Below are 26,180 nucleotides of genomic sequence, written 5' to 3' on the forward strand. Positions count from 1 at the left end.
CTTCAAACAGCTAAAACATTGTACAAACAGTTTTCTGAGTTAGTAAATCAAATGACAAAAAGAAAAACAGAAAACAGAAAACCAAAATAAATGCTGTATTTTCTCTAGCTCTTAAATCTGGCTTGTCTAATTGTTCTCTGAAAAGAACCTATGGCTTGGAACTAAACACAAAGACGAGGTCTCTCCCAGCAATACTGAGTGAGGTCAAGTCTGGGCTTAAAAATGCAATGGAAGATATTTTTAAAGCTCTGTCATTAAACTCCATCCTAACGTAATGCCAAAAATGACTCTGATACTCACTCATATGTCAACACACAGGCAGAACAGGCCTGACTCTTGACCCCTCTGACCATTCAAAAAGCTGAGGCATGTTGCTCTCTCTGCGAACCAAGGCCTTTCTAGCTAGACACTGCAGGATAAAGCTCAAGAAGCCAAGGCAACGTAGACAAAAGCTGCTAGCATAAATGTATATTTGTTTACATTCCTCCAAACTATACCTGGCTACTGGTTCTGGGATGGTCCCTGGGCTAACTGGCACCTGCACTCCCTTTTCCCACTCCTGCCTCCAGGGGTCTGCCAGCACATAGTATTCATCAGGGTTCAGCTGGAAGGAGTCATGTAACTTCATGGCAGTGATCAGGTCCGTTCTGAACACCTGCAAAGAGAGCGACCAAGAGAGAAAAATAGAGACACTGACATTTGATATTTACACTCTATGATTCACAGCTCCAGGGTAACCATGGAGCACAGAGCATAACAAGGTCACTGTATCAACAGTGAACTAACCCAGCGCACTGCAGGACAGAAGTTTAGCTTCATCGCAGAGAAAGGGGTGGCGGAAGGTGCAAACGCTGATACGATGACTTCCAGCTAGCTCCTCTCTGAGTCCTGATGCTCCCCCCACACCAGAGACATGATGCTAAATGACACTACCCCATTTTACCTTCCTCTTGGCTGCAATAAAAGCTGCAGGAGCTTTGAGTCTTCTTAGAACAACAGCATAAGGAAGACTCAATTTTGCTCCAACGTTATCATCTTTTAATTATTGGAGCTCTGACTAATCCAAAGGCATTCTACAAATTCCCTGTGGTAGAAATCAAGGCGTGACTCCACCACGACCAGACGCAAGAGGAAATTCTACCAAGATGACTCTTTGTGCAAGTATTTAAAATAATAACCCAGAAGACAAATAAAATAAGCCCCAACCTTGAATTCTGATGGCAGCTTGATGTTCAGCACATGTGCTTGTTATTCTATCAACTACCGACACCGCTGCACCATAGCTTAATTTTACTCTGCCTTTGCAAAAGCATCCACCTCTAAAACCAGCGTGATCTTGGCAACTTCTGGGTTAGCAGTCACCGACAAGCAGCAATGCTGTCTTCCACGAGCCACAGAACGAAATAAAAGGGATCCATTCTCATAGTGGTCATGCTGTGCTACTGTTGTGGCAGCTTCGGCCTGGTTTGCCGCTGCCTGTCAGCACTTCAGAAAGCAAAGGGTGGTATCACAGGCATCAGAAGTGCACGCCTGCACTTGTCTGCGCATCTTCCAGCTCTCCCCACCCTGCTCTCCCTGCGAGGCAGGGCTGCTGCGAACTGCAGCAACTGCACCAGGCACTTCTTACCTCTGCAACTCTGCACGTTTTAACTACTTGATGCCCTTTCAAAGGAAGGGATTAAAAAGCAACCAAGTGACTAAAAATGAGCACCACTAGCACAAGAAGAAGGTAGGCAAAACTTGCAAGAAAAGTTCCCCTGCAGACTGCTCGGTTTAGGTTAAGCAAATTCGCCATCTATCCAGCCCCTTACTGCACTTACGAAAGAAAAGGCAGGCTATCAGGAAAGTGCTCCTAGGCTCTACGGGGCTGCTAACTGGGCAAAGTGCCAAAACCTCCTGTGCCCTAGCCGGTCCCAAGCCACTGGCCACATTGGCTCTTTTCCATTAGTTCAGCCAACGGCTGCGTATGGCTGGGGAAGAAGCTCAGCCACACGGTGTGCTAATTAGGAAGGCCTCCCAAGGGCAGCAATTTCTGTCATATGCTATTCACACACCCAAAATTTCAATAGAGCATGTAAGATTTTTAGGGTAACAACACACCTGATGGTTAATAATACTTCTGAGACTGTTTAAGTGTGATTTGCCTTACAACACAATGTATCTTGACACCTCTCCTCCTTCCTAACACTCATATTCCCCACTTCTGTCTCAGAATGTTTCTGTTTCCACTCTGGTTTTGTCACATAAACCAGGATAAAATTATGACATTTTTCTCAGCACTAGTCTTGACATGATCAAAAAAATGCTATCCTTAAAAAATAAAGAATAATATTACCATATGAAGGAAGAGGTGAGGGCAGGTAATGAAATATAATGAAGTGTTTTAAACAAACCAATTACAAGTCCTATGAGGCTGCAATCAAGAAATGAAAAATAATCTGCAAAGTAAATTGTCTCACAAAACAAACAAGCACAGCTGGCCAGGGGATCCTGCACTTCTAAGTGATTTGAATTAAAGCAATCAAACGTCAAATGAAAACTACTAAAAATATAAAATGGGATGCAAAACTTGCTCAATCTGAGAGGCAAAGTAACTCAGGTGCTCAGATAAACTTGTCACAAAGATCTCTCGTAGGAGAGCTAACGTGGTACTTGACAGCCAAGAAACTCCTTCCCAGGGCAGTGGCCCCATAACACCATTCTTTCTGCTCTAATTTCTGATGCAATGAGACTGCCTGGAGCAAAGCAGAGCTTACAAAAGTGCTGGCTCTCAGAAGCACAGAGCACTTCAAAGCTAAGGGGTGAAATCCTGGCCACACTAAAGTCAATGGGAATTTTGCCACCAACTTCAGTGAGACCAGGATTTCACCCAGGGAGTTTAGCAAGTGTCACTTTTCCGCCAGCACGCTTAGCTTAGCGTCAGAGGAGTGTGCTGTGGCAAGCAGAGGCAGTGCAAATAGAGGGAGGGAGAGGGCGAAATGCCTGTGAAACAGAGCTAACATGTATGGAAAAGTATATGAAGGAAGTATACAAAAACCCATCCAGGCTGAAAAAGCAAGAGAAGAACAGCACAAAACTGGAAAGACATTGACAACAAATGCAAGGAAGGGGAGAGGAGAAAACTGAAGAACATAAAAAACAACAGCAAGATGTGCAGTTAGATTAGTTCTTGATAGTCTTCCATGAAGTAGTTCTCAAAACTGTGTCTAAGTTTATTTATATGGGATGTACAAAAGATAGCTAAGGAAAGTAAGCCTATTGCCAACAAGAATAAATTCACTAGAGCTCTGCACACTCAACCAAAAAAAAAAAATGCCTTTAACAGCCAACAACCAAAAAAGAAAAAGATTGAAAGCCAACAGTACTAGGTGTAGTTCTAACACACTGAGCAATAAATGGGAGTCTTCCTGTGAAAACTCTTCTCTGTGACTTAAATACACTGTCATCAGGGAGATTAACAAAGCAGTTTTCTCAGCATCCACCACTCACTAATGCATCAGAAGTACATTTATCAGGCAAGTAAGCCGACTCAAGAAATTCTACCTCCTGAATCTTATGCTTTCTTTGCAGCCTTTTCAGAGTTGGCAGTGTAATACCTGCCTGAAGGTATGGAGATTCAGCATGAATACTTCCAAAGAACTGGGTCTCATTTAGGTGTTATACTAATAGTTGATCCATCCTAGAAAGTTCAAAGCCATTTACATCTCCCTTGATAGGATTTCCTCAAAGCACTACGGAAGACAGAACTGTCAGAAAGCCGATTCCTCATTTGACAGGCACATTAACAAAGATCACAGACCAAGACCCAATATCAAGTATGAAATAAATGCACCTAAGATAAATTTTCACTGTTCACAAGACAAGCTACAAACAAACTCTGATGCCCAAAATATTACAAGAAAGACTGCACAGCTATGTTGGATGGATGTCAGACTATGCCAAAATTCACTGATAGAAACTGGTGCTGGCAGTGGCTGTGTCAACAGCTGAACTCTGTGATCTCCTGGCCAAAAATAAAAAGGCAGAGGAGGGGACACTAGGCGCCAGCGAAAACGGAGCAAAAAGAAAAGAAAATGCACTTCAGGAGAAATGGATCCATTACCAGAACACGCACATGTTTGGCATTTGATAGATGCAAGATAATGCAAATCAAATTCCAGAAATACCTCAGAAGGTTTTCGATCTTCTTGCCTGGAACATGAAGTCCTCCGACGTCGAGATCTGGAATGCTGGGACCAAGTGGACAGACCTAGAATACAGAAACGATCAGTTGCGGTCACTGCTGCCAGGTACCTCCAAAAGCCTTGCCTCCCTCAGCACACCCAAGTAGGCCTACTGACTTCAGTAGGATTGTATGAGTAAGGTAAGCCAGAGACGGGCTTCTCTGACAAACCTGAAAAAGACTCTTTCAAAATGACCTAGAAAATAGAGGCTGCTCAGTCTTCAGCTACTGCAATCATTTTTCTGTTTGGTTTGTAATTCTCTGCTGAGGCATGTACTGGCTGCGCTGCACCAACCGCCTTCCGCCCAGCATTTGAACAAAGCCATCTCCTAACATCCTTCCCCGAGCACCAATAATCCAATTTCCGCAGGTTAATAGCTGACTAGGTTGTCTGTTGATCGCCTAAAATGTAAAATTTGAACCTCATGTACTGATGTCCTAAATACCTGCACTGGTTAGGCAGTTCTAACTAGAGCAAGCTTTTTCAAAATCGAGCAACCTGCCATGCCAAATCAGGACAGCCACCAAAACAAGCTGCCATCTCTCTTCCTAAGGAAATCTCAGTGTGGTTGTATGATTTTTGTCTGCACAATTACTCATTACATTCCAAACAAATTATACCTTTTTGCCTTGAAACTTTGTGACAGAGCCTCTGTCAGCTTTCACAAATATTTTAACAGGAGGAAAGGAAAAAGAGAAAGGAGGAAACTACGCTCCATAGATGAGGTAGTGCTTTGACACCAAGCATACTATGCTTGTGCAAATCAACTCATTCTGATTCAATAGGATTTACAAGTATGGCAGGTATTTTCCACCGTCAGCTACACAGCAGTAACAAAAACAAACAAAAATGCCAATAAATCCTTCTCAGGTGGAGAGATGAAAGATGTACCAATATCTATTATGATGGGGAAGCCAGGAACTACATGGCAACCTCTGAAGGCTGAATACACTTTGCAACTCTGGGTATTAATTGCAGACAAATAAAACAGAACCAATGCAAAAGCCTGCCTACACCACTCATCTCTTCACTGCCTGTGCACACAGATGCTAGGAGTAAGAAGTGTAGTCTGTAAGAGAAACATCTCACATCATGGAGCTGAAACCTCTTGGGGATCAGCAAGAGCTCTTCAAAAATACACTGCACAGGATGGGGCATGTTCTCCGTTAAAAACACAAAAATAAGTTTCAAAGTAAAGCAGCTATCCAAGACTTTCAGATGGAAGACACCACTAAGTCATCTTCAGAATTCATTACATTGCTTTAGTCTTCTCAGCTGGTAAAACATTAAGGAATCTGCCCCATTGCCAACCACGCCGGAACAGAGCAATGAACAACAGACATTACACAGAACATGCACAACAGTCAAACCTGGAGCAAGGTACACAGCAAACTGCTAAATAACTTACCTTTTGAGGTTAGAATGTATTAAAAAAAAAAAAAAAAGGAAGACTATTTCAAGTGAATTTTAGTGTTTTAACACGGAAATTGATTTGAAAGTTGTTTTTTTTTAAGAGTCAAAGGTGCTTTTCCTAAGCTCCTCTGTTTTACAATTATAATTTTCTACTTCCATTAAAAAAAAAAAGAGAGAGAGAGAGAAGTAGCCGACTACCATTTATTAACCTGTGTGGAAAAACAAATTCCTGAGATCCTTTAATTACCATTCCATTACGATGTTCTGGAGAAAACTAAAGAACACCATGAGCAGCAGCATAAGTCCCTGCTTCTGAGGATCCTATCAGCCTGTACCTAAACTCAACAAGATCAGGAGGACTAAGTGAAATCAATCAAAATGTGTCAGAGAGATACAGCAAAAATTCACAACTGAAAACCACAGATTTTTCCTGTAATACAACAATTTAATTATTAACCTTTTAACATTCACACATATGTGATTCCTTCCACCAACAGACTCACTAGAGGACATACACCACATACTAATTAGTACAGATTACACCACACGGGTTAGCATTCTGTTTTTGTGGGTTCTGATGCTTTTCTCCATCTGCAGGACTAAAATCTGATTTTAGCAATAACTATCTGTCTCCGAGGTATTCAACTAGTTAGACCCCTGCATCAGCAAGTCAGCCACTTCAAAACTGGTAATTCCTCTGTGGATCTGACTGTTTGCAAGCCTACTGTTGAGCCTGGGAGAGAAAGCCCAACACATATGAGCTAAAGATTAAGAGCGACAGGCAGTATTGGCAAAGTGTTGTCTTGTTCTCATTTTGTGGGAGCACAGCTGGTGACTCTGGAAGCTTTGGTACAGCTGTTCCCAAGCAATGTACGCATCTGGCAAATTTAGAGCAATAGCAGTAGGAGATGCTTCTGGGTCTTTACCTGTGTGCTTTAATTCAGCTCTGGTGACAATATGTGATAAACTGAAGGCAAGTAAACAAGCCTTTTCCGCCTTTGTTTCGTTTTGTTCCCCACCATGCAGGTATTGAGGTGGATTTCCAGGCATCTTTCATGACAGACAGAAGCTACAAAGGTGAGAAGTAAAATAATCCTTACTGTATCTTCCATCTCCATTTCTTTGCTGTGCCATCTGCAGATGCCACGCATCAGAACAGAGTCTTAAATGTGTATTTCTTTAGGCCACCGGATTAATTAACCACCTAATGCAACATGAAAGGTCAAATTTTAACCACTTCTGAATTTCCTGATTTTTCATTTTAAATTGCCTTTTTTTTTTTTTTTTAAAGTGCTATATGAAAGCACACTATGTAAAATTTCCATATGTAAGGTACAACTCAAATGCAGCCAGCCTTCCTCAGGATATATTATAATGAGTATTTTTTCCATGTCAACTAACTTCCTACACTGAGTAAGGGAAGAAGTGTTTTTTACATAGGTCTGTAATAACTGTTTCCTTAACATAAAACTGGTGAATGCAGAGAACACATGGTATTTTAGTACATTACTAAAGAGACTGTTGTATTTTTCTGAGCAGTGTAAACTGACTGTACATAATACTATGAGGAAAAGGTGGAAAAAACTTCTCATGGGACTGAGATTTTGCTACTGGCTGAGATATGCAGTGTAGGTAACAGGTGACCTTCGGCACGGGCTTCACTTCAATAGGGAAAACATTTACTCACTGAATAAACAGAACCCAGCTACATGGCACGCATTCACATATTCAAACCACCACCACTTAAACACGAAAGTGCAACAAATTAATGGAGCCAGACAAATTATTGTAAAACTACCCAGCCCATAACGGTATTAAATTTAAGTACTTATGAAAACTAAAAAGAGGAGCTTCATCTCTGCTTACATTAAACTTAATGGCAAAATATCACTGCCTTCCGCTGTGCCAAGACCACGTCACTGAGCTACCCAAAGCTCCTTTCATTAATAAGCAACGCACCAACTCTGAGTACATCAATAAAGGTGCAGGAGGAAAATGAAGGATGTGATTTGTCTTTTTAGCATTCTGTCCGTATTTTGATACTTAATCCAGAAGAGGGACCTCACTGAAAGGAAAAGTTAACAGGCAATTACAGCTACTTCGGTGATTAATGATCTGATTTTTCTGTCTAAATACATGAAATACGAACCATTCCTGGATTATATGGAAAGAAGAATCTGCTGTGATCAAAACACAGGATTCAAAATAGTTCTTCTGTACTGTAAAAGCACATGAACCTGAGTATTTTAGAAAGATTCCAGACACTTTTCAACAAGATTACTCCTTCCAGTAAGCATCCAATTGAACAGTTTTCTGCATACTAGCTGTAGTCTAAAACTAAATTAGGATCACCAAGACTAGAAAAAATGCTATAGGCTCAAGACAGAGTTAAACCTAGTTTTAATAAAATAACCAAAGTCTGAATCACTGGGATTTTGAAGATGTAAAACCTTGTAAGGTAACATTAAACCTCATGGGAAAAATGAGTTCTACAGCAGGTGGAAGATAAATGAGTTGTTAGAGAACCCACACCACCAAAAACTGTGTGAGTAACCCTGAATATGAAAAATGTTAAACTCCAAAGCATGGAGCTAAATAAACACATCTAGAATGTGCAATGCAATCAGCATTAGAAATCAAACACAATAGGTATCTTAGTAAGTGCCTATCCTTTTACATGATTCCGAAGGGTAAGGACGAACATAGTAGCCTAGCTAGTGTCATTGCTCCACACCAAGACCATCCTGATCCTTTCAGTTAAGATCTTTCTGGATGGCCTAGGCGCTCATATCCCTTTTTAAAGGTTTTCATCACTGAGAGCAAAGAGATGAGAATCATACTCCTAAGTGCTGCTCAGTTTGGCCTTCACTTTTATTCGCTTGGAGACAAAAAAATTACAAATATAAAAACTCAAATGACTAATGAGATACAATCCACAGCAAGAGAGGCAAAGCTCCAACATACTACCTCTGCTGGAAAGAAGACTTCTAAGCCACAACCAGGAAAACTTTCTGTTCGCAAGGGTATTACATATACACCTTACACTATAAAACCTGTGTTTTTATAATACTACTACAGGGTTTATAAAACACATACACCCTATGATCATAAAAGAAAGCAATCAAGAGGTATGAGTTCTATTTCCATATTTCTGAAGAGCACACACTTCCTAGAAGGGGAACAAAACAAAACAATCAATTCTAACTGTATCAATATGTTAAACGATCTGTCAAAAACATGTTTTGATTCCAAAAAGGCCCATCAAAAAAGAAAACTCCTTGGGACCAATAAAACAATTCTAGCCCTCAGGGAATTCTACCCCACAGCTACTACACTTCTCAGCAGGAGCAGAAAAGGCTTAGCTATTATGTATCATGTACAAGGCTGTTGTAACGCCACCTGCAGGGCACCCGGCTGCGTCCCCGGAGAATTACCTGCTGCTACACCCTCTGCACACTTCAAAGCCTCGGATCAGTGGGCGTCTGAAAGCTTCTCCCACTGTAAACACACTCCCGCTACACCATTACACCAGGCAGCACAACAGAGCAAAACACCTCTGACGTGGATATATGTCTGGCTGTCTCTTCTGCTTAACATTGGCATTTCCAGATGCCTATACTCTTCTCTTCTTCAGCTCAGAGACAAACTAGGTGCTGCTGCCAACGCTGTCAGACAGATCTGCAGCCGAAAGAGAAAATATAGATGCTCGGAGTCTCCCCATTTAGAGCCTGGATCACAACTCTTTAAAGTAAGGATTCATGTCGCTTAGACATAACTCCACGTGTCCAGACCCACATTCTAGCACAAAGAAAACAGAAACAGACTGATGGCAGTTTTCCTGTATATTACATATAGGAAGTGCTGTCTGTGCACAAGTCTTGGGGCCTCATCATCAAGAAAGAAAAACGTATGGGAACACAGCCCACGACATTTCACACAGCCTATGTCCTCTTCTCATGTTTCTTTTGCTGGAGGATTTGCCCATCTATCTTCCTTACCTCTATACAGTAGCGTACTATTATGCAATAATCTAATTCGAGATCAAAACAGAAAAAGCAATTGCCTTTTATCTCGTCAATCCTGACGCTACTCAAAAATCAGCGTTATTTGACAACCACCCAACTGCAGCTGCCGACCTATGCATGGATCCATAAGATTTTTGCAGTGCTTTACAGCAGCACTGCTCACTCGCTCCGTGCCTGACACATACAATGAGCAGTCTTTGCAGCATCCTGCCCCAGCAGTTCAATACATGTTTCTCCCGTCGTTGCTCTTCTCAGTAGTTTCTTCTCATTTGAGTTTTATAATCTCCAAGAACACAGATGTGACCACAGAGACACGCATCACTCTTCTATCAGTCAGGAATTTCTAGACTCCATCTTACTTTTTTAAAAACACAAGACGCAAGTGCCACCCTAACTCCCTAACCCAAAACTCCCGTGTGATGACTCCTGTTACAGTGTTGTTTTACCCTAACTACGTATGAAGTTTTACCTCAGGTTTTACTACGGATTATCACGGTCTATTTCAGCATCTCCCAGGGTCATGTTCATAGGCTGACGGCATTATGTTGTTAAGCCTGACGATTCAGGTGGAGTTGGGTATACTCAGAATTAGCAGTCCTGTACAGAAACTTCCTTCTCCAAAAGTGATGATTATGCGATGCCCCTTCCTCATCTACAATGGCCTACAAGCACAGCTAAGTCTTCCAAATTGCTCTGAAGGAGTGCCCAGAAGTGTAACTTCACCAAGAACCACCCTGCCACAACGAGCCTAGCCTTTAACTAAGATGCAAGTTGTGATCATTTGTCACCACTCCAAACGCCACAGCCCTTTCTCAAAAGCACAGCAGTGACCACTGAACTTGCTGCTCTGTACAAATCCAAGCACTACAACTACGTTACAGCCGTTCCTTAAACACCCTCCTCAACGAGCAACCCGTTCAACTGAAAAACAAGGGATGTTGTGTTCACTTTCTTTTCGCGAAGTGCTGCACAGCATTTCATGGTCTGCTAAGTAATTGCCACCTTTCAAGCCAGCAGTGACCACAATTCTGCGGTAAAAATTATGTACACAGCTAAGGTTATGTACTCAGCAACCCCTGCATGGCACTTTGGGATCTATCTCAAACACAACGGGAGGCCAGTGGGATGAAAAGCCCTTTCTAAGATCTCTGTCATTCAGTCAAAGCAATGGATATTGGCAAGATGTTTACATTTAAAGTAACATTTGTTTAGCAAAGATAGACTAGGGGGCCATCTAAATTACAGAACTATATTCTGCTATCTGTAAGTATTAAATCTTTCATTTCTCAGAAGTGATGTGAAACGTTGTCAAGCCTTGAAATATTTTTCATCTGAAAGCCTCTTCAGTTTTTCTTTCAGACACTCTGCATTTAGGAGTAGGATGAATTGATAAACCCTCCAAGAATAAAAACAAAAGGCATCGCAGGAGCAAGTAAAGCGTGAAAAAATCATGCTAAATTCCTTGCTCATGGAAAAGAGGAACCAAACTCCCACTGACACCAAGGTGGGCCTGGATTTCACCCAAGCTCCCTATAATTCAACTGTCTGAACTTTATATCGCATCTCAGACATGATCCATCCAAGTGTCCCAGCAGTCTGTGCAAAAGGGATGCCCTGAAATTATAAATGGAAACTACAACACTGGACAACTAACTTGATCACACCAGGAAACAAAGCCAATGGATTATTCAGCACAAACCACATTTGAGGATTTAGAGACCAATGAGGCTAAAATGTCAGGTCAAACACTGCGCAGGAAAAACAAAACAGTTTCAGTATCTAACACTTAATTAGAATAAGACCTGGAACCATAAGGAGCTTTTGCAATGGAGAAGCAAGCTAGAATACAAAGCAACAGAAATTACTTTAAAAATATCAAAGCCCTGACCAGCCACGCAGATAATAAGGACATAATTAAGTTTGAGGTAAACATTACTAATTTATTTAATACAGGTTTTGAAGAAGATGTGTACATCATAAGGCTTTTATGATGGGCCTGGCTAATATTAACGTCTATTATAGTTGCTGTAATACATTACCTGGAGAGGGATAGAAACTAGCAAGCTGTCTGTAGTCAAAAAAAAAAAAAAAAAAAGGATTATTTTGAGCTGCCAATAATCTTAAAACCTTCACCAAGCCTCTCCCAATACCATTCCTCTGTATTTAGACAAAGTTCAAAATCCAGAACTATGCCTGCAGCCATTTTTGGTTCAATTATATTTCATGGATAAAATGTTCAAAAGTGACCTATAATTTCAGAAAACGAAATCTCGGAGAACACACTGAGATAACCAGGGCCTGACTGCATAACTGAGGTGCACAACTTTAACCGACACCTTTTGCTCACTGCTTCAATTGTGCTATTTTGGTCTCAGGTCTAAATGTAGATGTAGAAGTCTGATTTTAAGGGGACACAGCTCAATGATTTGCAGTAGTTAGGTTGAAGGACATAAGCTAAACACTTTGGAGGGCTTGGAGGCTGCATTTTGCATTGGAAAGAACCAAATCAGAGGACAAAAAAGAAGTGATGAGAAAAGCAAGGGTGCTGTCTTTAAGCTGCAAGGTTTTTAGAATGCTGTAAATAATATATACCTATCCACACTGAAATACCTTACATAAGAAAATGCATGTACTCCAGGACCATAACCATGTTGGTTAAGCTTCCTTCTGGTTTGATTTATTTCACTCCTAAATACTAACAATTCACCCTTCTTTCATCTGACCAAAACAGAGCATCTTTTTCTTCCTCTGAAAAACTACAGATATGCTTAAATCTTCAATATAATACATTTTTAGTGCCTGCGGGTTCAGGTTTGTTTTCGGATCACCTTGTAGGCACAAGGAACCTGATTCAGTACAGTGACGTAGTAGAAAAAAAGCTCTGTATGCTTACTTGCTTTTGTAGATAAATTCCATTATTAGTAGTATAGTTACTATTGCGTTATAAATATTCAGGTTCCTGAGTTCAATAAAATAAAATGTGTATTTCTGCATGTCAAAGCATTCTCCAGGTGGCACTAGTCTACCCCAAAAAAGCATCATCATTCAGGTTACTCCTACAATACATAACCTGTGATGCTCATGATGAATCCAAGATGCCTGATCACACAGTCTATTAGGGCACAGTGTGAAAACTTAGCTTCAGAACTGAAGAAATCCAACTGCTGGGGGTCCCAATCCTTTCCTCACAAGATGAGGGAGAACAGTGCTGAACTTTAAGCCAAAAGACTATCGAGTTCAGTGTGACAGGAACGAAAGAAGCAAACTGGAGGGTCAAGAGGTGCCACTGACTGAAGGGAAGCAGATGTCTGGCAACAGGACTCCAACTAAGTGTTGATTAAAATTGCAACTTTTCAATTAGAAGGCGGCTGTTTGAAGTGCTCAGAATAGTCTAGTTAATTGTTTTCTGTCTCTGGAATCTCTGAAAAAGAAAAATAGCTAGCAGGAAAGTTAAGGCTTCAAACAAGGAGCACAAAAATTCAGAGAAATTTTTGCCTTTGATTTTTTTAGGCAACAAAATTTGCTTACCCTCCATTGCACTAGCATCATTACAGTGAATCAGAGGTACTACTGACAGAGTAGCAATGGATCTCTACACAGAAATTAACATAGTGAGATAAACCAGTAATTCCACTGAAGACAAGAAAAGATTAAATGAAGGTAAAACCTGTAAGACAAGAGCCTAAAACAGGAGAAGGGGAAGGAAAGGGCCTGCATGTGAGAAATTGTTCTCAAGGAAGTGTGAAAGCCAAAAAGCCTTGGAGAAGCTGACTCTACAATAAGTATTATCTTCTGATAACATTTCTTCTGATTGCTAACTTTTACCTTTTTCCATATGTGTGCAGTAACAGAATGAATATATATGCAGGAACCTGTATCTGAATTTGCCCACCAATTTCACAGTAAAAGGGCAAACAACAGAATCAGGACAAGAAAAAAAAAAAAGTGTAATGAAAGGGAAGTGGTGTATGTTTCAAACAATACTTGAAAACACTTTTAAAATGTCACTGGCTTTTGCCATGCAATTTATTCAACAGAAAGTTATTCATATTTATGAGACTTTAAATTAGAGATATCATAAAAGGCCAAGTATTTTTTTTTCTTATCTCATTTTCTTAGATCTTGAACTATGGAACAGATGAAAATAAAGGTTTTTAGAAAACATAGCTCTCTATGCATCAATAGCTCTATTTCAGACAGTCACATATCAAATGATATTACAAACAAGTATTATAATCAGTAACAGATCAGTCAACTGTATTTATTTCAGAATTTCAACTCCAAGATTATCTGCTTCATATTGTATTGGTAAAGCCTGAAACACAAGGCACATGAAGGGATCAAAGAGCAAAAAACAAAACAAAACAAAAAAAGATAGGACAGTGAAAATAACTATTATTAGCAAAATAAAACACTATTACAAAAACCTGTTAGAGAGGGAATGAGAAAATGGTAGAGCAAAATTCTAATGAATAACATCATATTTGCTGTTACTTGTCTATTTCACAAGTAGAAACACAGCTTTGTTTTGGAGTACACTTCCCCTTTGAGGAAATACACCAATTTAAATTCTTATCACCACGAGTAAATAGTCTAACCAAGAAAAAAACACAATAGGTTTTTGTTCTTCTGTGTGGTGTTTTCTCTTTTTCCCCCCAAATCTCCCAACTGCAGGCAGTTCTCCAAATCCAGGCCAAATCCTACACATCTTTGATAGTTTTTATTCAATCCTTCTTTGGATGAACTCCTAATCAGCTTGTTAGTTCTCACCTCTGCCAATCCTTTTACCTCTCCTTTATTTCAGCTATGGTTTGCCTTGTCCTGGTTCCAGTTAGGACAGAGTTAAGTAGCTCATAGTAGCTGGTAGGGTGCTATGTTTTGGATTAGGATGAGAAGAGCGCTGATAACATGCTGATGTTTTAATTGTTGCAGAGCAGTGTTTACACCAGGCCAAGGACTTTTCGGCTTCTTGCTCTGTCCTGCCAGCGAGCAGGCTGGGGGTGCAGCAGGAGCTGGGAGGGGACAGACCCAGGACAGCTGACCCAAACTGGCCAAAGGGGTATTCCATACCATCTGACGTCATGCTAAACAATATATAGGGGTGGCTGGCCGGGGTGGGGGGGCCGGCTGCTCGGGAATAGGCTGGGCATCGGTCAGCGGGTGGTGAGCAATTGCATTGTGCATCACTTGTTTTCTTACACATTATTATTGTTAATACTATTACCATTATCACTATTATTATTATTATTGTTATTATTATTTTCCTGTCTTAATAAACTGTCTTTATCTCAACTCACAGGCTTCACTTTCCCGTTTCTCTCCCCCCATCCCAGAGAGGGAGGGGGGAGGGTGAGCGAACGGCTGTGTGGTGTTTAGCTGCCAGCCGGGTTAAACCACAACAGCCTAAGGTTAACTTAAGGTGCAGATCTGGCCGTAAAAGCCACCTGAGCAGACTCCCACGCAGCACAGATGCTCCTCAGAAATGCATGCAGGTGAAATAGTCACCTACGCAGGGCCACAGTGCAGGGCTATGTTCCCTTAACAAATCCTTCAAAAGCACCTGGAAGATCTCCCCAGTCATCTTCCGTAACATTTCAGACCAAAGTCTCACAAGAGACTTCAGAATTTGAAGATGTGCACCTAGATTGGTCAGATTAAAGCCAAAAATATCTCTGACAACTGATTAGGCTGCTCTGTTGTCAATTACAATTAACTTGCTTGTTTGGGTAGATAAAACACAATGGCACATTCCCCAATCTGCCATTTTATCTCTTTCCCCTGCCCCCCCCCCTTTTTTTTTTTTTATGAAAGTTTATCAATCCCTGGAACCCAAACACAAGAAAGAGATCACACAAAGCTCAGTGTTAGTTACGTCAGTACAGAAACAGTTAAAAATGTTTATACAAATCGGTGATGCACTCAATTCAAATTGTTCAAAGTCATTTCTCAATTCCTCAAGTAAAATAGTCTTCAAATAAAAAAATAAAAAATAAAATAAAAACAGCTTTTACACATCTGCAATCATTTCTGCTGAAGTCTGAAGCAATATACCTTTCCATTACATAGAAGGGTCTGAGAACACCAGCACAAATTTAAAATCCTCACACAAACTTGTATTAAATACTGAGCTATAGACAACGTTACCAGGTGTCTCTATCTAAGTTCCGTCATTCTAACGATGAATTATGCTGCTTGCAACTGAAGATGTGAAGAGAGAAAAAGAAGACCAACTTCTCCTGTTTTATCTTATTAATTAACACTGTACAGTCAATACAGTTGGGGGGGATCCTGAAACCACCTGTGTTCACAACAACAGAATTCAAAACTGGTTCTTCAGATACACATTTCCACCAGTCCAACCAATTCGCAAAGTGCCTCTATCACATAAAACACTGCATTAAAATGTGTTTTCAAACTCATAACCTACTGCACTCTACAACAAAGGAGCACTTACTGCCATTGTCATCAGAATCCTCACTGCTGCTAGGAAGCCGACGTCGTTTCATGATCTCCACGGGAAACAGCAGGCAGCCTGCAAAGCAATGAGACAGCACTTAACCCAGGATAATAATACACAGTCATCAAGTTGTGTTTCTGATGGCATTCGAGGATTTACAGCACACAAAGGAAAACAAACAACTTTAAACAGCATCTGAAATACGAACAGTGAGTACCTCAAGGCTGCTTAATTAGGCAGTTATCATACAAACAGGTGAACAAAACTGGAGGGTGTCACGAAAACCCCACCGACACTTTCACCTTAAAACAAAAGCATATTTTGTTCTCAGAAGCCTTAAAATCACTAAATATCTGCGTTAAATGAGCTTAACTACTCTACCCATTCTGACATTGGATTTGCAATACAATAACATTTTTACTGCTTCTGTAAATATTTACTTTGGCTAATATGCTTTTGGAACAATTTTATTCCCGTGTAAAGTGCCAGATTTACGAAATCAAAGATTAAAGTCTTCCATTTGCATAAAAAAAAAGAAACAGCAGCAGTAGCAAGCCAAGCTTTCCCAGATTAACTAGACATGCATCATCTATGCCCTAGAAGGCAGCACCTTTAATGTAAGACAGTTACTTCTTCCTGCAGGCACATTTCCACTGGCCTCCCTAAACACTTAACTGCTTTTCAGGAATCAGACCAACACTTGATTACACAGAAGCTCCTCCAAGCTGCCAGTGCTGATGAATTCTAGCAATATTGAGTTCAACGGCACATGAACCAGTGATGTAAAGGCAAAAAGTCCCTTATCTTTTTATTGGCTATTCACAGGGTGTTGGTATTTTTGCATGTATTCCTTGCGGAATGAAACTAAATGCAGGAAAAAATAAGGTAGCTGTAAATAGCTAGTCAGCATTTATACATAAAAACTTACAAAAAAAAAAGTGTAAGTTGAAGAGCAGAAAAACGACGGCAAGTGCAGAAAGGCACATCCACTCCAAGTTAAACTGACAAGAACTCTAGATAGCACATCAAATGTCCCCAGTCTTTGCTCACCACTTATCAATTGTGCTATCAATAAGGCCTGAGTGTTCTGCTAGCAGCAAAGCCCTACTACATGCCTTCAGGGTGCATACTTGAAAATCAAGTGCCAAAATACCTTTGCTTCTAGGTGGGTGCAGAAAATCTAACCTCCTCGTTTTCATGTTCACTGGGATTTCCCAGAAACCTTTCAGCAAAATTCTTTTCATTGACCCCTTCAGTAAACCGTTAACTGCTTCTACTGTGTTCAATGAGAACATGACTCACGGTAGTAAACTTGATGAAAACGCTTTCAACTTTTAAGAGTAATTCCCAAAGTGATAAGAAGAAAAGCCTAATCAAAGCCTGACTATTTCCAAAAATGAAAATCTTCTCTTCAAAAAGCAATCCATGTAAAAATAAGCATCCTTTGAGACAGAAAGTTCATTTTATCATCTCCAGGAGAGCATAAGCAACTGAACCTGAGACTCTGTTTTTCACTTCCAGCAAACTCTAGTGTGTTTTAAGAGCCCGAGTATTGCAAGATTCCTTCCTTTTTGACATTATCCATGCAAACTGGAGGAGGGAGGATGTCTCTCACACACAGTGTCTTTCCAGAGTAGGATTTACTACGGCTGCCACTGAAACATGTACCAGTTTTGGGCCGCAAACTTTGCTCACTGAAGGTACACTGAATGGTTCATTTCACAAAGACCTGCTGTCGTCATTTCATGGAAGATCAGATATAATTTCTGATGCTGGAGAATAAGGAATCACAAAAGACCACCTCTTACAACACAGGAAGAAATCTCTCTACAAGAACACATTTGACATGGACCAGGACTTTCTGTGCATGACAGACAGAAATGTTGCCAATTAAACACACACACATGACCAGCCCAGACCATCAAAATCACCTGAACACAGTTCTGGTATAAGTGTACTAGTTCCAGAGGCAAGTTTTCATGTGATCAATATAAAAGACAAAAGGAAAAAGAACAACCTTCAGATCCAAAACAGGCTAAGACAAAACTGAAAAACAGACCAGTAGCTGCTGTAAGTCCGAAACCCAGGGGTAAGTACCTGTTCCTTAAGGTACTTTTTCCAGTAGTTCACAGTACTTTTCCCGTAAACGAAACAAATATTAACAATACTGAAGAGCATACTCACTTAGTGTGGAAATACCTCCTAAAAACAAACTAAAGATAATACGGGAGAAAATAAAGAAAAATGAAGTTATCTCAGAAGCACAACCTGTATATTCCTGGTCAAAATCCTCACTTCTTGGTTCATTCCCACATGGTCTGAAAAGTATTACACACCCTAAAGCAAAATTACATCGCATATATACACTGAGACACGCTCATAAGCTTGAGATGAAGAAGGAAATTTGAAATTTTGCCCCTCTGCATCTTTTCAGACAATTGTATTTTGAGTCCTTCTTCTCCTAACCATACTTCTGCAAATCCATAAAATAAAGGTCAGAAGCCTCTCTTTTGTACCACGTATCTTTAAAAAATATATATATATAATAATAATACACTTCTTTTTTATTGTTGTTTAAAGGAGAGAATGGTATTCACACCTGCCAATTGAAGCTCAGCTAGTCAGTCTCCAGCAGCTCTCCAGGAAGCAAGGGAAGGCAGAAGAGCAGCTACTTCCCTGAAGTACAGAACATCAGCTACAGCAGTTAATTTACCTGTCCGCTCTAGTCAGGTTGCTGAAGTTGGCCACACCAAAAAGCCTGTCCCCTCAAAAATGACACTAAAGAAACTACACAATCCAGTGGAGCTTATGTGACATTCTTTTACAGATGCACATGAAAGAGGAGTTGCGATCCAGAGATCTCATGTTCCCTTTGAACCTCAGTTTACAGGGAGCTAAATCACCAAGTGGCACTTGGCTGCTTAGAGCAAGCATCAAACCTCATACGATTAACCCCTTAAAAGTTTTGTTACTAGAAGTGATAAGCAGCCTTTTTGCTTCTAAACTATTTTTAAACCATTCCTTTTAAGCAACACACACCAGACATTCGCACCCGAAGTTCAGAATATATGTTATAAAGGTAACACTGGAACAGCCCATACGAATTACAGCCACACAACCTGAAATACTGCTGCTCATAAGGGTACCACAGCGCCTCTGCCCTAAAGGCCATTGGTTTCTGTTAGTTAGCAGTGACCTCCAGGTCACACGAGGACTGCATTAAAAATAAACACAGATTACTGATGGTGGCAGCTAGGTGCAGACCTTCCCCGTTCAACCACACACACAGCTTTTGCCAGCATGTTGAGAAGTTACTGGGAATTCAAGTAACATTTTTCTAACCTTGAAAAGAATAACTATAGTAAGTTATTCTTCATGGGACATCTGTAACTAAAAACAAGATCTTTTTATACTGAAAAAGGCAGAATGGGAAATCTGTCAAACTTTTCAGTAAACTGCTGATTTCATTCTCTTTCCTAATCTGGGACTTGCATGCTACTTTTCTTTGAAATTCTCACCCTTTACAGTCATGAACCTGCTGGCATTTTTCACCTGACTATATTCTGACATACACTTAATATACTCAGGTGTAAATACAGTGCATCTGATTCACCTCTGATCTCAATAAAGCAATCTGAAACGGAAGCAGGTCAGCCAACTCCAACAGGTCAGAAGTAAAGGCAACTCCTCAGGGCTGACTGTAGCACACCAGGTTTAATGGTACAAATTGGCTATGATCATTATGCGTGCAAGCAAAGAGAATTCACATGTGAGCAGGATCACACAAAAAGGGTGAAACATTTAAGCCAAGCCTTAGACTCATTCCAATAAAAACTACGCAGCGCAGCCTGCGACACTTGCAGGACAGGAAGGGACCACCCAGGCTACTGAGCTCAATTCCCCAAAATCGAAGGCAACCGCATAATTGCCGTTTAGCCCAGGAGTTTCCACCAAACATTCGCTCCATCCACACATGCCGCAGAACTGCTTCCCAACCCTCTTCTCAAAACAAGCACTTCTCTGAGGCAACAGCCAGCCACGCAGCGCCCCTGAACACTGCATCTTCGATCACTAACACGTCCGTCGCTGCTCTTCCCAAACCCACACACCAGCACCAAAAGGGCATTTGCCCATGCACTGTCCAACTGCAGAGTAAGCTGCAATGCAGTCCAGCAGCCCTAACCTAACGCAGGCTGCTGCACCACCCAAACCACACAGTCCCCAAGTTTGCAGTCACACACGTGAATTCCCAGTAACCCAGAGATTCCAGTGGGATAAGCAGAGTCGTTTCATACAAATAAGTAGACGCTCGCTGCCATTCCAAATAACAGAGAAGCCCTCAGATGGAGCCCTCAGGTGAGTATTTTTGCTCTGATTCTACCTCTACCTCTTACAGTGACACGAGGGAGCGCCCCCGCCACAGCTCATGAAAGCGCTCGCACAGGGCAAAGTTTGGATCTGCCTAAGAGGCCAGTTCTAATATGGCTGAGAGCCTTACTAACTTTTGTGTAATGTTTCAGTTTCACCTCCTGAAAAGATCATTGTTTCTTCCCTTTAAAACCATCCTTCCAGAGACCAGGCAATTGAGCAGAGCAACACCCAGCATGCTAGCAGTTATTTCTACTGAGAACTCTGCTATACTATTTATCCATTTACTGGGGGGGAAGTGGACTCTGGCAAATGCCAGCCTTCAAACACAGCTTTACAGAAACAGCTGAGATTCTGCTGGCTATGTTACTACATCTCCGAGGGGGAACAGAGTATCTAAGAGCGCTTCACACCATCACACCATGGCAATAAATGATGCAGATGAGGCAGAGGCTGTGACTTTTTAGACACTGAGCACCCCTAGATGACCTGGCACAGCAAGGCTGCACTGGTGAGGCCAGCACAGCTTGCAACGGGCTCTGCTGCACCGCCCCGGCAGCTGAAGGCACGATGCTCCCCGGAGAGGTGGCACCAGTGGCTTTTTCCATCCTTGTTCATCACACTAGCTCGGAGAGCTGAGCTCTGGGCTTCACCCATTGACTGGGTGAACACTTTGAGCATACAAAGCTAACTCTGGACTTACAGGTAAAATTACTACTCAGCTCATGTTTAAGACAAGATTACAATGCCTGAAATGCTTCCTCTGGATACTGTATTTCAGAGAGAGCAATAAACCATTTTCAAGATGCCTGTAAAATGCTGTGCAAATGAAATGAGTAGATAATAATCCAAAATCAATATCAGCCCACAAAGTAACGTTTGGATTTACATACCCTTGTGGAGGTGAGCCACAAACATCTAACTCTACACAAATAACCAGGAATACAGGCACTTCTGCCCACCTCCCAGCCATGGCTGGGAGTGCAGCGCGTTAGTGTCAGCAGCATGACCCAGTGCAGCAATGCTTTACCAGCACGCATTCCTCATTTCCTAGCTCAGCCAGAGATTGATTTAAAAGAACCAACAAGCAACAGAAGCTACCCTGGATGGCAATACCAAAATGTTTCCCTTTCCCTTTTTTCCACCTACATTGAAGTATAGGGATGGCACAGGTACAAACAAATGAAATCTGAATCCTTTTCCCTAGCCTCCTGGGAAAAATCCAGACATTATCCCATGTGAAACTGCAGATGTGCATCCACACATATATACACCCATATACTGCATATATATATATATATACACACACACACTTGCATGCAAGATACCACAGAACTTTTTATGCTTCTACTGAGCAGGCATAGACACCACAGACTTCTGTCACTCAGTTTGACCTCCAGTAGATATATGGTCAAAGAGAAAGATGTGAAGTGTGTCAAAGTCTTTGTCATGCCAATAATGAAACAAAATCACACTTTTTAAAATAACTACGTTTGAGAAAATCTACTTCCACAGGTCAAAGGTTTTATTCAGCACAATTCTTACCGGAGTATCTTTAAGGGCTGTATAAACATCTGGGTAGAAAGAGTCTGTAATTCAAACTCTGACAATTAACTGTACCCATGTTAATGGGTGTCACTATAATAAACTACACTGAACAGCTGCAGAGACAGAATGGGAAGAAAGCAGAATTATGACAGATGCACACCCCGAAGACAAACTGAAAAACTGGCTTTTCCTGCAAGTAACCCACTAACTGCAATGACGCTAATTATCTCCAGTACACAAGAGATCACTTCAGAACGCTTATTGCGCACATGGAAGCGTAACATGGCCTTAATCATACGGACAGCAGATGAAGACACTTGGTTTCTGCTACAGTTCTCTCCTAAATAGCTGGTTTATGGTAACACCTCAGTCTTCATGGACTGACATGTGAGACAGGGAGAGAAAAAACTTTTTTCATCTATGCCTAGAAGAAAAAAACAGAGCTGCATGAAAAATAGGATATACTACCGAACTCCACCTAAAACTTTTTAATTCCTTTTCAGCACCAATAAAAGCTTTGATAGCAACAGTCTGTAGTCACAAAGAAGAGTTCACATTCCCAACTTACATGAAATACTACTGCACTATGTAGCGCAGGCCATGGCACAAAAAGCCACAGACCTCAGATTTGAGGACGAAGTCCTCAAGCCTTGTAAAACAAAAGTAGTACATTTCAAGGCCAAGAGTGTTCTCCACAAGGTCTACTTCTACTAATTTCAGCACACCTATTCAAAATGTAACAAGGACAGGCAGAAGCACAAGTTGGATGTATTGGCACAAGACGTTTCAAAGATGCACGTGCTCATTTACGCACCTGTGCAAAGCCAGTTCATAACATGACCTCAAGACCTGGCCATGGGCAGCTTATTCCCAAGCTCTGCTGGTGAATGTGACTACTAGAAGCCTTGAGAAGCAGGCTCTGTGAATGAATGCAACCCACCCCGCACCCACCACAGTTTGTCTTTTCCACCTAGAGAAAGCTGGCAGCTTGGACAACTCCAGCTGAAAACAGCAGCGCCAAGAAGCAGGGCTAACCACAGGGAGAAAGCATTAGAGGAAACACTGGAAGTTTTTTTATTCTGTGAATTGGGAATGAAACCAGAGAAGCTAGAAGGGAAATCTGCAGCTGTGAGGGGAAAGGGGGGTTTATTATTATTATTTTATTTTAAACATATGTATTACACAGAGCTCAAACACGGGAGTGAATGGTATCTGCAGCCAGAGGGAAAATCCTACCACTAAAACGTACAACCCTCGCTGTTTCAACAATATCCCACTGAGTGTGAGAAGCCTCTCGAAATAGAAGCATAACAAGCGTATTTTGGCATAACTCGGAGGAAGGCTTTAGCTTTGCAAGCGTGGGCAGCCTTTGATTCCCTCAGCAGACAGCGCCCGCTTAGAAAGGAAATTATTCCCAATCACGGTACAACCTCTCTGTGAAGAGCAGAAAACGGGACTGCCGCGGGAGCACCCCCGCGGTAAAATTAAAGATGTCACCCGGACCGCGCTGCTGAGCGGCGTGGTGCCTTCCCGCACGCCGGCAACCGCCGGAGGGGCAGGCGGCTGTCGGGACGCCCGCGGGCAGCCCGGCCACCGGCCGTTTGCAGGCTGCCGGGGCTGGGGGCGGCAACGCCGAACGAACGCGGCCAGCCCGCGGCCGCCACCCGAGGGCACGCCGCGGGGAGCAGCTGCCCAGCGGCCGCCTCGGCCCGCGCCCCTCGCGCCCCCGCCGGCTCCAGCGGGGAAAGGCGGCGGCACCCGGCTCCGCCTCCCGCCGGGGCAGCGGCACCGCCCCCGCCGCCCCGCCGCCCGCTCCCATTCGCAACGGCCCGGCCCGGCCCCCCCCCCCCCCCCTCCTGCCGCCGGCTCCCTCCGCCGCTCCTCCCCGCCGCCGGCCGCCACCAATCGGCTGGGCGCCGGCTGCAAATCAAACTTGGTGCCCCCGGCTCCGCGCCCTCTCCCCCGCAGCCCCGGCGCTGCCGAGCGCGGCCGAGGCGCCTTCCCCGCCTCCCCGCGGCGGGGGGGGCCGGGACGGCGGCACGGCGGCGGCTCGGGCTCCCTCTCCGTGCCCGTCTCTCCTCCCACTCCCAGACAGTTCTGGAAACTGTGTATCACCTCTTGTCACAGGGAGGCAGCCAGCAGGCGGTGCAAACAAACAAACACGCTGCGCCTCCGCCCTCCCCGAAATAACGAAAGCCCCGCGACGGAGCGGCAGCGAACTGGCGGGCGCCGAGGGGCAAGGAAAAAAAGAAAAAAAAAAAAAAAGTAAAAAAAAAAAAAGAAGAGAGCCCCGCGAGCATCCCCTGCGCGGGCAAGGCGCGGCTTTGTCTCGTTGGGGCGAGGGGCGCAACCGCCGGAGCTGCCGCGCCTCGCGCCCAGCCAAGTTGCTGCGCTGCCCGCCGCTGCCCCGCCGCCGCCCGCTCGCCGGCGGGACCCGCCCGGGGTGACCGAGCCGCCCCCGGCAGCCCGCACACGTGGGTGGGCGCCCGGCGCCTGCACCTGCTGCCCGCTGCCCCGGCTCGGCTGGGACCCGCACGCGTGCGGCCACCTGCCACCTGCGCCCCGCCGGGCGACTCGCGCTCGATTTCACCCCCGAGCAGTTTTTTACGCTCTCGAAGCGTTTTCCCTCTCTTCCCCCGAGCGAAGCCGAGCGCGGCCGGGGGGCAGCCCCAGCGCCGAGCCGCAGCCGCCTCGGGCCCCCGCGCTCGCTGCTGCGGGACGTGCGGGCGCCGCGGTGACAGGCGCTGCCGGCGGCTCCCCCGGCCCTCGCCGCGCACCGTGCCGCTGCCATCCGCCCGCCGACCGGCTCCGGCGCTCCCCGCCGCCCGCGGGGGGCCGCGCACGCCGGCGCCCCGAGGCTTCCCCCGGCGCCCCCGCAGCGCCGCCCGCCCGCGCCGCGCCCGCGGCCCGGCAACCCCCCTCCCGCCGTCCCCTCCCGGCTCGCAGCGCCCCGGCCCGGCACAAGTTGGTGGTGGGATAGCGGAGCCGCCGCTCGGCCGCCTCCCTCCCCTCGCCCCGCGCCGCGCCGAGCCGCGCGGCTCTTGGCGCCATGTTAATGACGTACTCGCTTATTTCCACTAGGCAGCGACCTTCGGCACCGAGCTGCTCTCCCGCCGCCTGCGGAGCGGCGAGGAAAAAGCCATCAAAGATGGCTGAGCCGGCGGCTCCCCCGGCTGGCGCGGGGCGGCGGGCACGGTTACCTGCTGGCGGCGGCGGCGGCGGGGCGGCGGCGGCGAGGGCGGCTGGCGCGGCGCGGCCGGGCTCCCCCTGCGCGGAGGGCTCGGGGCCGCCTCATGAGTTCGGCGCGGCGCCGGCAGCGGGCGCGGAGAGCGGCTCCCGCGCCGCACGGGCACACGCACACACACACACACAGAGCCGGGCACACCGCGCACACACACACACACACACACAGAGGCTCCCTCTGACTGACGTTTGTACTGGGTACGGAGGGAGGACTCCGCGCATCAAACTCGTTTCTGGGTCACTGCTGCCACAGGGGGGAGCTGCTTTAATCCCCTGCCAAAACGGGAAGGCGAGGGAGGGAAGGGGGAAGCCAGCGCCGCGCACCGCCGCCGGGGGGAGGCGGCCCCGGCCCCGGGCAGCCGCCGTTAACTCTTGGCGGGCGTCGCCTCAGCGCCCCTGCCCCGGGGGAGCCGGCGCGGCACGGCTGGGCCCGGCCCGGCCCCGGCAGCACCCGGCCCGCGGCGCCCCAACTCGTTGCCCCTTTGCCCTGCGCTCCCTGGTGCGGGCACGGCGGCGCCCAGAGTTGCAGGAGGCGGCCGCAGGCAGGGCGAGGAGAGAAGTGCGGGCTGCCGCTGCTCAGCCCGCACCGCCAGCCCCAACTCGGCTACTTGGGACCGCCACGAAGAGCTAAGAGCGTCCTGCACCCTCCTAGCAGGAAACGAAGTGACCTTAAGCCGGCCCCACATTGCCCGCTGCGATGTGCTGTGCTCCCTGCGCGGTGCCCTGCCTCACGCCGCGCACCTGTGCTCCCCCCGAGCTCCCTGGGAAGGAAGTTCCCCTGCGCCGGGCAACACCCGGCACGGAGCCGAGCCAGCACGATCGCAGCCGCGGAATTAGGGCGATCTGTGGAAAGCAATCCCCATAGTATGCAAATACAAATGAACGCAGCCTCCACAGCGAGGT

At 44.7% G+C, this 26,180-nt stretch overlaps 1 protein-coding gene and 1 long non-coding RNA gene across 9 annotated transcripts in view; both read right to left on the reverse strand.

The window, feature by feature from the left end:
- JADE1 (jade family PHD finger 1) overlaps positions 1–26,180 on the reverse strand; it is a 105,981-nt gene that overhangs the window by 18,310 nt on the left and 61,491 nt on the right. For 3 of the 8 annotated variants that reach the window (XM_080589454.1, XM_080589457.1, XM_080589459.1), the window contains exons 2-4: positions 16,116–16,193; positions 4,167–4,249; positions 498–655 (exon numbers count right to left, since the gene is read on the reverse strand). In XM_080589454.1, coding sequence (XP_080445580.1) covers positions 498–655; positions 4,167–4,249; positions 16,116–16,167 — 293 coding nt within the window. In that variant the 5' untranslated portion in view covers positions 16,168–16,193. The other 5 variants (XM_080589455.1, XM_080589458.1, XM_080589456.1 and 2 more) reach the window with 5 other exon arrangements.
- On the reverse strand, positions 14,171–16,107 carry LOC308194083. Its single transcript, XR_013950244.1, has 2 exons — positions 15,065–16,107; positions 14,171–14,476 (listed from the first exon to the last, which is right to left on the reverse strand). It is a non-coding gene; the product is annotated as an uncharacterized lncRNA (long non-coding RNA).

The sequence above is a fragment of the Anser brachyrhynchus genome (assembly GCF_964034855.1).
Source record: "Anser brachyrhynchus genome assembly, chromosome: 4".
Lineage (NCBI taxonomy): Eukaryota > Metazoa > Chordata > Aves > Anseriformes > Anatidae > Anser > Anser brachyrhynchus.